This window comes from Haliotis rubra, unplaced genomic scaffold, assembly GCF_003918875.1.
Source record: "Haliotis rubra isolate DU_JTF1 unplaced genomic scaffold, ASM391887v1 Scf509, whole genome shotgun sequence".
NCBI classification, from domain to species: domain Eukaryota; kingdom Metazoa; phylum Mollusca; class Gastropoda; order Lepetellida; family Haliotidae; genus Haliotis; species Haliotis rubra.
The window spans coordinates 695,902-709,287 of record NW_025767201.1 but is presented as its reverse complement, the minus strand read 5'-3'; the positions used below and the strand labels follow the sequence as shown (position 1 = coordinate 709,287).

General features: G+C 41.6%; 1 protein-coding gene across 2 annotated transcripts in view; it reads right to left on the bottom strand.

Moving 5' to 3' along the window:
• The window catches only part of LOC124292122 (CWF19-like protein 1), a 373,599-nt gene that overhangs the window by 80,243 nt on the left and 279,970 nt on the right, over nucleotides 1-13,386 (bottom strand). For both annotated transcript variants that reach the window (XM_046729174.1, XM_046729175.1), the window contains exon 14: nucleotides 7,226-7,323. In XM_046729174.1, the coding sequence (XP_046585130.1) occupies nucleotides 7,226-7,323 (98 nt within the window). The remainder of the gene's footprint in view (nucleotides 1-7,225; nucleotides 7,324-13,386) is intronic.

The window sequence follows — 13,386 nt, the reverse complement described above, 5'->3', positions numbered from 1 at the left end:
GAAGTATTCCTAACGTTATGTTAAAGGTCACATGCAACGTAAAACACAACTTTGCAGATTCTGATACCTTTCGGTATGGACTTACCGAAACAAATCATAAAAAATGAAAATTCAACTTATAAAGTTGAAAAATAACGCGATGAAACAAACCACGCAAAATCGGAGTTTCAACAGCTGGGCTGCGCTCATAGCACATGCGTAGTGAAATAGGTTCGCGCAGCGGGTTGTCCGGTGAATACTCAGTGAAGGCTTTGGTGTGAGCTATTTGTTTTTATTGTTTTGTTGATATTTCACAGGCGCGAGATTACCGATTTAACTGTTTATATAATTTCATTTGTCTATTTCACCACACGTTCTTCTTACTGAGTCACTTTCTCAGTTCGATATTTAAAAGCAATGTCATTATTTAGCGTTGACAGAATGTCTAACTGTGACACAGATATGTCGTTGTCACAGACAAAACTCAGTGTCTGTTTTATTGACACCTATGTGTCTGCCTGCCTGTCTGCTAATGACAATATTCAATACACAACTTCGATCACTTACCACATGCAATTTGAACTTAACACCTATCAGGCTATACACCATAAACAAAACGCATTGATTTATGGCCCGAGTACGGTCTCTGTCACATTATGTAATTACACAGACAGGCAGGTGTGATACTTGCACACATGACATGTTATGATGTCTGTTAATTGCAAAATGTTATACACAAAAAATGAGCATGTATTTACAAAACCCAACATCTCTAAACACACACAATGAGTGTATCGGCAAATGAACCAGCCAATGAAAGTCTTTGTTATACAATAGAAAATGAGCATGTATTTACGGTTCATTACCGGGAAGGCTAAAATCGTGACGCTTCTCGGTTCAATGAGCGTAGCCTTCGCGGTACCTGCAATGCAATGTTATGGTTAAATGAACACGGGGCGCCTCACTCGGAGGCTCTGACAAATTACAAAGAAAACAGGATTAACGTGGACGCTCTTTAATTTGGGCACATACAAAAATATCAATACAGCTATACGTTTTCATTTTCAGTATACATTTTCTTGAATTCGACATTAAATTGTCATTATCCATAGTAAATCACATTTCTCTCAATCTAAGTTGAGCTTAAGACAATTTCAGAAGTTCAGACACGTGGTCTGTGTAAGCGATGTCCCCGATGATGTTGTTCACAAGGCCCTTCAGGATTAAGTTAACTCTAACCTGCGCACCTGCCATCACAAATATGTGTATGATAGTTCGGTGTCAGTTTGCAACTTAAATATTATAGCAATGTTTTTCGAATTAAATACATCTGAAATAAAAACGCCACTTAAATACAGGTCTAAACAAGCCAAGAAGATAAAGATGCCTGCTACAGTTGGAAGATACCATAATGTACCTAGGGAAGAAATAATATGTGTCCATTGTTTATCTTTAAATCTTAATCGAATAGAAGACTGGTTCAAGTCTTAATAAAGTCTATGTTCTATTCTGTTCTGATAAATACTCTATTATAACAATGTTTTGAAAAGAAATGTATCTACTCCCGGCATGGATTATGCTTCCCGGCACCGTATCTTTAGCTTTGGCGGTACTCTCCTAATTAGCTCTCCCGGGAAATCCGAAATATACATTTTAGCCTTCCCGGGACATCTGAAAAATAAATTTTAGCCTTCCCGTTACGACACCGTATTTACAAAACCTAACATCTCTATATATACACACACAATGAGCCGTGAGGGCATCGGCGAATGAGCCAGCCGTTACACTTGAGTGCACACCCACCCGCTCTGACTGGGTGTGGTATCCCGGCTGCTTCGTTTCTAGGGAAGTAAACCCAACTACAAAATATTGCACTTTTGATTTACGATTGTACGCTTTGAATTTTGTTTATATGTTTTTTCATAATCAGCAATGTATATTATATGTTATAAATAAGTGAAAACTGTGTTTTAATTATGTTTGATTTTATGGTTGCATGTGACCTTTAAGCAATCCACTCTCCTGATGATCTCCTCGGTGCATTATCGCGATAATGACATCGCGAGATATCGAACGAGCAGGAACAGAAATCGTGACAATTGTTGTGAAAAATGAAAGCTATATGTTCTCACAATCTGCTGTCATTTAATTTTGTCACCTGCTTTGCCTAGCCTCCGAGTGGGCCTAGGACAAATGCCACCCGGACAAAAGCCACCCGGACAAATGCCACCTAGGACAAATGCCACCCAAATAAAAATAAAAACCACCAACACAATAACATTTTTAAAAAGTCAATATTACTATAAAATCAAAATTTTACATGAAAATCAACTTTTTTATCAAAGTGAATATATTTTTTGAAGAAACCAAATTATTCATCAAAGTCAACATCATTTTACAACAAAATCAACATTAAAATCAATATGGGTGGTAATTGTCCTCTCTGTAATGGTAAAATAACTGGGTGCCATTTGTCCGGGTGGTTTTTGTCCGGGTGGCTTTTGTCCTGCTCCCCTTCCGAGTTACAACTTGTTTTCATAGACGATTCTGTCGTAATTGCCTGGTGTCGCTGGGCCTTATTTGTCCGAGCCAGCCGCTAGTGGTAGTGAAAACTATGATCAGCTTCGCTCATCTCGGTTACGGTTAATTTCTCCAACCTAAACAGTGCGACATTAGGAAGGGTGGATGCCCATCAGATGCCGTTATTTGAAAATTTCCCCGGTAGTTCTTGTCTGATTGTATTAAAGTATCAAAGCAGTGTGGGCTTTTGCAGGTTTTCTAATGCCTGGATGGTATAATGACTGATCATAATTGATCCCATTTCTGTGGGGTTTTTACCTCGATATTTATTCACGTCATGTAAAAATATGACGTATAATATTAAAAAATGACATTTGATCTATTTGAATCCGTAAACTAAACAACCCCACTTTGCCATTGCTAGAAGACTCTGAAAATTTACCTTCGTAAATAGGTACATACCGTTTTAGCACACAGAAAATGCTTATATGTATTTCTTATGCAACAATGAAGTTCTGTCCGTATTCTCAAAATAGTGTCGGCCCATAGGTTTTCACATACAATTAAAATTGCATGCAATACAGCAATTAATACTCCCTTGTTGTAACCCGTGTTGGGTGGTATAAACCTACACATGTTATTTGTCATCATTCACTTGATGGTCAGTTAATGAATTTAAAACAGGTATAATTAGTGGTAACACCACTTAGATAACCTGACAAAGTTTCCCATTTTGCATTTTTTGTGTCTGGAGTAAATACTCAACATTATAAACATCGATCAAAGGATTAACCGATAACACGCTGATTGATTAATTACTTTTATCTTACACAGCGGATTTGTCAAAAGGTAGTGTTTATGTATGTAGATTTACTAATCTATACTGAATACACTCTGTCGTGTCTGTGTCTGCGTAAAACAACTTCCTTCTTTCAAAGGATTAACCGCCAAGACATTGATTGATTGCTCATTATTGGCTAACTAAATTACTTTAGTAAAGAATAGCGGACATTATGCAATTAGTTCCCAGGTATGCTATCTTGGGTGACCAATGAGACTATATACCAATGTGAAATACCTGAAACGATATATCACTTTTCATAAACATGTATTAGATTGTTAAAAGACACATCATTTGGAACAGCTGCAGGTGAATGGCATACCACTTGTTTTTGTGGATATTGATGGATACATTCCTCGAACAAGGTAATAGCCTGACATTGTTCTTATAATTCTAATCTGTTTTATTTTTAATAATTGCATTTTGTTTTTATTCATTTGTCGTAGCATTCCACAGAATCATTGTTTTCGTCGTGAAGTAATCAGACAGACAACATACACTAGGGCTTGTGTGCAAATTATGATTTACATTGGCAAACTATAAAATGTCTAGCTATTCAAGTTATAAGTATAGGCAGATCGCCTGATTTTTATTTAGTTTCAAAATGCATACAAGTATGATAATAAACTAATTAGGATTATAAGACCAAATATAAAGGCGCACGTTGACTAGTATCTACTGGTGAGTGGACGTTAACCACGTGAATGTAGCAAGAAATTTATTGCGCAGTATTGTCACTTCGACCCCCACCTCGCTTCCGAGGAAGAAATCGTTATGTTACAAGTTGTGTCATGCCAAATCCTGTTGGCCATGATTCAAATACATATTTAACTACAAGTAGAAAGTAGTTTTGATTTTCTAACTTGATGAAAACAAACCATAATCACATTAATTCTTTAACAGACTTTAGCCCGTGATGTTATGATTATTAAAAATGGCAGCGCCCTGTCGCGAACATCCGCCAGTCTGAGAATAAATGCTATTTAAGGTTGTTTTCACCGAGTTATAAAATCAAAACTACTTTCTACTGGTAGTAAAATATGTATTTGATTGATGTCCAATAGGATTTTGCATGACATATCTTATAACATAACAATTTCTCTCGTGGAAGCGAGGTGGGTGTCAATATAGCACTACTTACAATATTATTGTCACTTCCACCACAACCTCGCTTCCGAGAAAGAAATCGTTATGCTTCAAGTTGTGTCATGGAAAATCTTTTTGGTCATCAATCATATATATATTGTACTACAACTAGTAAGTAGTTTTGTTTCTTTAACTTAAGCGAAGCGATCTGAACACATTTAAGATATCGTTCCAAGCTTCCATAACGCTTGCTTCGCACTCACAAACATAACCCATTTGACGGCAACGCAACGATTCGTTTTGCTTTGAGTAAGTTTCGTTGTTTAGACCATCCTTTAATGTTTGAATATGGGCGAAAAGTAAATATAAAACAACATGAGCGATTCTGCCCTCTGTGTATTGTACTTACCATTGAATCAGAGTACCAATTCTTTATTGAATGTTCACTTTACTGTGATCTGAGAAACAGCCTGCTCCCACAATACTACATAAATAATCCATGTGAAACTAAATTTATCAACTTATTATTGTCTTGCAATTCTACAACTGTTAACAATCTTGCTAAGTTTATATTTCTTGCATTGACAAAAAGAGCGAAGTTTTTGAATATAGAGTATAAGATTAAATGACACATTGTACATGTTAGCATACAGCTTAATATTATATATGGCGCTGGATTGTATTGTCATCTTTATAATTGTATAACGGGTTCGGTGGCCCTTGTATGAAATTAACTCTCACTCACTAGAGATAAGTTTACGATGACACATACTTAAACTAAACGTGACAAAATTCACTTTTCACCCAAAACATTGAACATTTAAATTGTGTTCACCACTGCAATTTCGACTAGTCAAGTCGATAATCCTTCGTTAATCCCTTAAAGGTCACGTGCAACCAAAAAATCAAACATAATTAAAACACAATTATCACTTCTTCATGACATATAATATACATTGCTGATTATGAAAAAACAAATAAACAAAATTATAAGCGTAGAATCGCAAATCAAAAGTGCAATATTTTGTACTTGGGTTTACCTCCCTCGAAACGAAGCAGCCGGGATACCGAACCCAGTCAGAGCGGGTGGGTGTGCACTCAAGTGTAACGGCTGGTTCATTTGCAGATGCTGCCCTCACAGCTCATTGTGTGTGTATATATAGAGATGTTGGGTTTTGTAAATACATGCTCATTTTTTGTGTATAACATTTTGCAATCAACAGACATCATAACATGTCATGTGTGCAAGTATCTCACCTGCCTGTCTGTGTAATTACATAATGTGACAGAGACCGAACTCGGGCCATAAATCAAAGCGTTTTGTTTATGGTGTATAGCCTGATTGGTGTTAAGTTCAAATTGCATGTGGTCAGTGAATGAAGTTGTGTATTGAATATTGTCATTAGCAGACAGGCAGGCAGACACACAGGTGTCAATAAAACAAGACATTGAGTTTTGTTTTTGACAACGACATATCTATATCACAGTTAGAAATTCTGTCAACGCTAAATAATGACATTGCTTTTAAGTATCAAATTGAGAAAGTGACTCGGTAAGAAGAACGTGTGGTGAAATAGACAAATGAAACTATATAAACAGTTTATTTACTGTCATAACATATAAAAAGCTCGCGCCTGTGAGATGTCAACAAAACATTATGAAAATAGCTCACACCAAAGCCTTCACCGAGTATTCACCAGACAGCCCGCTTCCATGTTGCCCGTCTATTTCACTGCGCACATGCTATGAGCGCAGCCCAGCTGTTGAAACCCGTTTTCCCCAGAAATTTTCGGGGGAAAATTAGTGAATCGTTTGAACTCCGATTTCGCGCGGTTTTTTTCAACTTTATAACTTGAATTTGCATTTTTGATGATTTGTTTCGGTACGTCCATACCGAAAGGTATCAGAATCTGCAAAGTTGTGTTTTACGTTGCATGTGACCTTTAAACAATCATTACTAAAACAACACCAAACCTCATCTTTCCAAAATTGGAAATGTCTTGGAAACATCATCTTTCCAAAATTGGAAATGTCTTGGAAACATCATCTTTCCAAGACATTTCCAGGCTTGTAAATGTTGATTTTTTTTCCAGTGAAAGTCACAATACAATAAGATATATACTAGTAATATATACTAGTGGGTTGTAAAATGTCTCAATTGTTATAACAGCTACTGTTTCTGACATGATAATATAATTAATGAGTTAATTGGGGCCTGAAACCAAGAATGATCAGTGAACGGGGGTCACTCTGTTAATTAAGTAATGAGAGTTGTACTTTACGGTACTGTACTGTGTGCTGGCGATTAGATGCCTGACTCTGAGGGTGTGGGTTCGACTCCCAAATGGGACTCAAGCCAACAAAAGTATTGGAATTTGTACTTTACTAAGAAAGTGTAATCACAAATATAACATAGGTTACAAGTGAATATAATTCTGTTTCCTTCTCCAACTAACATGAGAAGGAAGAAACTTGGTATAAGTGTGTATGTTTAGCCATGTCCTTTCCCATTTGAATCATGGATTTTATATAGAGCAACAGTATTTGAAAATAGTATTTGAAGGACACATGTACAGTAAGCACGCAAGTCTGTGATTGATCCTGTGATTTATGGTCATAATTAAACATATCACACAGATAATAAAGTTATTGTGACTTTTTTTCCTGTGACTTTTTATCCGTGACTTTTCTCCTGTGACTTTCTTTCCGATCACCGTTTGATATAATATAAGTATCATACTAACTCATTCATTCAATCATTCACTCATGACAAGAATGAACAAATTCAGTGTATCATACCTTGCAAACTGAAGTGGGAACTTTGATGATATTCTGTGCAGGAGTTTAGCACCACATGGAAGCTCTGCATAGAAATATGGTGCTCCAGCCGGTACAATCTGTAAGCATTATGAAGCATCATGTAGGCATGTAGGACTTAGGGAATCGTAATTACTCAAACACATGGAACTAATTAACTATTTTATAGTTCTCTGAATTCAAATTCAGTTAATTCACAGGGGAAACAGTATTCTCAAGGGAAATAAACTCCAACTTAGTGGTATTAGTACTTGGGGTACAAGATTACTTCCGCTTATGGCGTTATTTATGGCTAATTAAGCTCCCATCGGTCTCTTACAAATGGCAAGGGATGAGCGGGGACATGTCCCTGTATGAAAGAGAATTTTTACATTACGAATCCACATTGATATTGAGGAAACAATTCAGCATTATTTTCCTATGATTTCTTTGGTTTTGGTAAGGAATGCTTGACTGGCTTGTTCTCTCCCCAGTACTCTTCTTCACTAATGCCATTGGTTTTATGAGACTTTGTTTGAATCTCTTGTTTCATCGCGTTGTATTTGGTGAGCTCCGACAGCACTAAACGAAACTGTTCTGCGGATATCTTACTATCAGAAAAGCCATCGAGATATGATACTCAATGCTATTCAACTTTGCTTCAGCTAGAACGTGAATACTAACGTGTTTCAATGCCTTCATTTGCAATCAACGCAAAATTAATTTAAGAGCTATTCCCGTTAAGAGTCCTGGCGCATTATGTTACTTATTTGTCATAGACGAAAGCTGTCCACTGTTTCCAATTTTTCAGCCATTTCATCTGTGACGGGGTACAATCCCATATTATAATATAGGTTATGAAATAACCTTTAAACGGTTATCCAGCAATCTTTAATGACTATACCTAAAGCTGATTATGTTTATCAGTCATGATAATACTAGTTTATGAAATAGTCTTCAATTGATTTTCTGACAATCTCTCATACGTAAACTTTAAGCTCGTGTTGAAAACCGACCAACCTGTGGCGTATAAAGTCTGCTAGCAAAATTCTAGCAAAAACTATAGCAAACTTCTAGCATAACTTAAGCAAATGTTTGAAACACGCGTCATGTGCAACTTGACTTACATCTCGCTGTGTTTCGCGTGCATCGGATTTGATTTTATTAGACTTAGAAATCGCTTGTTACATTATAAGATGGAGTGTGACGAACTTCTCAAACAAATGTTGGATGATGACAATAATTAATAAAAACGACAAGCGAGAGAAACTGGTGGCGCTGACAGTCAGGGGTAAAGCCAAACAATACTTGGGTGGGGGTGACCACTACTATCCCAATAAGATTCACAAAATGCCATCCGAAGAAATCGACAAGCTGTACGCGAGATAAGAAGCCAGACTCAACGCCGAAATGACAAAATTCATAGGGTCTGTCATAACGCAAGTCTACACCGGCTTAGCTACGTACTTCCTCATCATTTCGCCGGAACGTCGACTTTACCTGTGGGAAGATCTCGAGAAAGATCCGTTCATAGACGACGCTTTGAGTACCGTCAGCTGCGTGCTGTACCACAGATACGGCATGTTTTTAGCTCCGGTGACCGCGGCGATCATCACGGCAAAGCCATGTCAATTTAAAGAAGAAAAATTTATAATGATAATAATATACAACATGGATGCGCACCCGGAGGTTACGCTTGCTTCACGAAAAATGGTTCTCAAACAGCCTACGATCAAACTTGATTTCAACGTGCAGGACATGGGCATGCTCATCATGGACTTAGGGATGGCGATGGCCACCAAGGACATTCTCATGAAACAAGGAATTATACCGGAAAATATTTTGAAGTAATATTATAATATTTTTAAAAAGAAATGGTACTATCGCTATGATGGTCGGTGGTGCATTAGTCAACGCCCTCGCATTTTCAGGCAGCAATTATCTCTTCTCCAAATTACGAAAGTCGAACGCGACCGAAGTGGAAGCGGAACGTAAATGTCACGATTTGGCCTTGGAGAAACTGCAAGCCGCTCAAGTCGAGTATGCCAAAATACACGTGCAGAGAATACAGTTCATCAACGACCAACTCTCATGCGAAAACAACACGGTTCAAACGTTCAAGAACGTCGACGATGCCATGAGAGAATACTACCTGCTCACCGGCAAACGACTCTAACCTCTTGCAGTTTTACATGCCTTCCCCCGAAACAGAAAGACCGGGAACTGATTTTCATGGCGCTGGGTCTAGCGGCGACCTTGTTGATCGCTAAACAATTAGACTAAAAATATATTTATGTGTATATACATAAAGATGGGAAGACGCGCACCGTATAACTGCAAGTACATGCTGCTAGGAAAAACCAAAACCTGCGGCATACACATAATGTCTATATGAAAGGGTTTTGTGAATTACACACGCGGCGTGGGCGTGAAATGCCATGATCGTCGTTGCAAAGCCCACGGAGTGGACGTGGTATGAGGCCATCTCATCTACTTGAGTAGTATAGGGAATGGTGGTACGGGACCATATGTTGGACATGGATTTCCTCAAACCGATCGTCGTCGTCAAAGTCGCGGAAGAAGTAGCGATCCAGCAGATTAAATTCGGCGTCACCGTGCGCATGACCCTTGTCAAAACCCTTCCCAACGGTAATCGGGAGTATGTCATGCCTTTTCAGGAGCCCACAGGAAATTCCCACACCATATGTTGGACGAGCCGTCGACGCCACTTTCGCCAAGATGAAGGAAAGCCTCGAGAAGTTCACGAGAATGGGATCGGGGTGGGTCGTCGAATCGGTGGACGTCGTTTACCTCGACTTCGCCAAGTATGTGCCCTTCAAGGGAGGCGATGCCATCAAACACGTGGAAATACCGGTTCACTTCATGAGGAAGAAGGCTATCGTCAATCCCAAAACCAACGGTCGAGACGTCGACAACTACTGCGCGTCGTGGCCGTCGTCCCTTCCGCCTTCCCGACCAAGAGTAATTTTCGTTCACCGGTTGAGCGATGCCTCCCACAACGTCACCCACAATCATTTCCTCGGTGAAACGAAAGGCGGGGAACATCACTACGCCTCCGTCAAAAACCTTCCCAGGCTACTGTACGACCAATCCAAACACAAAGAGAAAAAAACATTTCTACCTCCGCGGATTTTCGCGAGCTGATCTGCTCGACGGGCACCGCAACGACTGCCAGGGCACCTCGCGAGTGGACGTGCGCCTCGACATGCCCGCCGTCAAGACGCTGAAGTTCGTCAACCACCGCAACCAAATGATGGCTCCCTATGTCGTCTACGCGGATTTCGAATCGATCGTCGAAAAGATGGATACCGCCTCGTCCTCTGAAGGGAGGAGCTACATCCACAAAACGCAAAAACACACTGCTTGCGGTGTCACCTTCATCGTCGTCCCATACGACGGCGTGCCGTTCTCCCCGCTCATTCTCTACCGTTCGAGTCTTCCTCCGAAAGGTTAAACGCTACGAACGAGAGATCCGGAAAAACCTCGCCGATCCAGCGTCCATCGTGATGACGCCTGACAATCACTCCAATTTCGCTCGTCGCGCCGAAGTTTGCCACGTGTGTGACGAACGCCTCGAGAGAGCAGCCGCTGTGCAGGATCACTGTCACGTCACGGGCTCCTACCGCGGAGCTGCGCATCGAACCTGCAACCTCAAAATCAATCCCCAAACCATCCAAATCCCTGTTGCCATCCACAACCTCAGAGGGTACGACTCCCACCTCATCATGCAAGGCATCGCCCAAACCAAGGGCAACCTCCGCGTCGTCGACAGCGTCCAATTCCTACCCTCCTCCCTCGACAGTCTCGTCCAAGCCAACGCGAGCTCACTGTCATCCCCTCCTCATGCGGAAAGGCGTCTACCCCTACGAATACATGGACGGCTGGAAGCGGTTCCACGAAACGGCTCTCCCGCCTCGCAAGCGGTTTTACAGCACCCTCAACCAAACCAACGTGTCGCCTGGCGATTACCTCCACGCGCAAACCGTCTGGAGGGAACTCTGCTGCCAGACGTTGGGCGACTATCACGACCACTACCTCAAAGCCGACGTACTCCTGCTGGCTGACGGGTTCCAAACCTACCACTGAACCTGTGTCCGACAGTACGGGCCTTTCGTGGGACGCGCTCTTGAAAACCACCAAGGTCGAACTCGACCTCTTCACCGACTACGACATGCACCTCTTCGTCGAGAAAGGCATGCGAGGCGGCACATCCATGGTCTCCCAACACCATTATCTACCCACCAAAGACTTCGCCTGAGCCGATCCCAACGATTTCACCCCGGAATCCCTCGTGGCCGTTCCCGAAGACGCTCGCGAGGGATACCTCCTGGAAGTCGATCTCAAGTACCCATCCCATCTCCACGACGACCACAACGACTACTTGCTCGCGCCCGAACGATTGGCCGTCGATTTCCAGTGGCTGTCGCCCTACCAACGCTAACTCGTCGATTCAGCCTACCCCACCAATCTGTCCCCAACCTGAAAAACAAGACCAGATACGTTCTCCACTACCGCAACCTCCAGCTCTACACCAAGCTCGGCATGAAGCTCACCTAAATCCATCGCGGGCTCAAATTTCATCAAACCCCTTGGATGGAACCGTACATCCGCATGAACACCAAACTCTGGAAAAAAAAACAAATCCGACATCGAGAATAACTTCTACAAGCTCATGAACAACTCCGTCTTCAGCAAGACGATGGAAAACAAAAGAAAGCACGAAAACCTCAAAATCGTGAGATTTTGACCCGCAGCCGAACATAGCGATGAAAATCCTATTAGAGATTTGACTATAGCGAACAAGCTATTAGAGATTCGTTTTTGCATCTGAATATAATTATTTTTCATTTAGAAAAAGGTTTTCACACATTGATATAGCAACGATGATTACCGTTCGAGAACTGAAAAGGATTGCCAAAAAACGTGGAGTGAACGGTTACTCCCGTTTGAGGAAATCTCAGCTGTTGGTATTGCTCGGCATTGTCAACGAACCCACGGTGAAACAACTCAAGCTCCAAGCGAAAGAACAGGGGCTCAGAGGTTATTCGCGCATGAGGAAAGCCAAGCTCCTTGAACTGCTGGAGGAACAGAAACCCGTCAAACTGCGGTTCTTGCGTAAGTATCTGAGAGGCTGGCGGATGGACGTCGACAAAAACATGGACGTCGACGACATCAAACCCATGATCACCGACAAAGTCAACGAGGAACTGAACGATCTGGGAAGCCTCACTTCAACTCACAGTGAGAATGTCGCTGGAAAAACAGCAGACGGACGGCACCACCGATCACATCCAGCCTTATATTTTACTTCAGAGGCAAGCAAGAAGTCGCGACTCAACCCGAATCCGTCGACGCGTCCATCGACACCTCGTTTGCAAAAATAGGAGAATCCCTGGAACGCTTTACGCGTATGGGCTCGGGCTAGGTCGTGGACACAATCGACATGGTCTACCTGGACATAGTGAACTACGTGCCGTTCAAAGGAGGGTCATGGTCAACGTCAAAAACAAAGGCGACGATTGTTTACCGGTGGCGATCATAGCCGACTTGCATCAGGCTACCCATCATACAGACAGACTTTCCAGCTATCCCTCCATCGAGGAATCCGGCCTCGACTTTACGGGGGATAGACATGCCTACTCCAATCTCACAAATCGCTCGAGTGGAAAAACAAAACCATCTGGCTATTAACGTCTTCGGACACGTAGGGAACACAACTATTGTGCACAGGATAAGCCCTGTCCTAGATAAAACCGTGCGAAGGACCAATTTATTTCTGATCGAAAAAAAAGGACAAGTATCACTATGCAACGATTAAAAGTTTCAGCAGACTGTTGTACGATCAATTGGAGCACGCCTGGAAAAAACACTTTTGCGAATGGTGTCTGCACGGCTACACGCGAGCCAACCTGCTGGAATCGCACTGGGAGGATTGCCGAGGCGTGGGACAGACGGCCTTCCAAATCGCCATGTCCGAGGAAAACGTCTTGAAATTCATCAACCACAAGCATCAAATGTCCGTGCCTTACGTCATCTACGCCTACTTCCGAAGCCCTCATCAAAAACGTCTACACCGTCGCTCTATCGTCCCCGGACAAAAGTTTCACGCACAAAACGCAAGAGCACAAAGCCTGCGGGTTCGG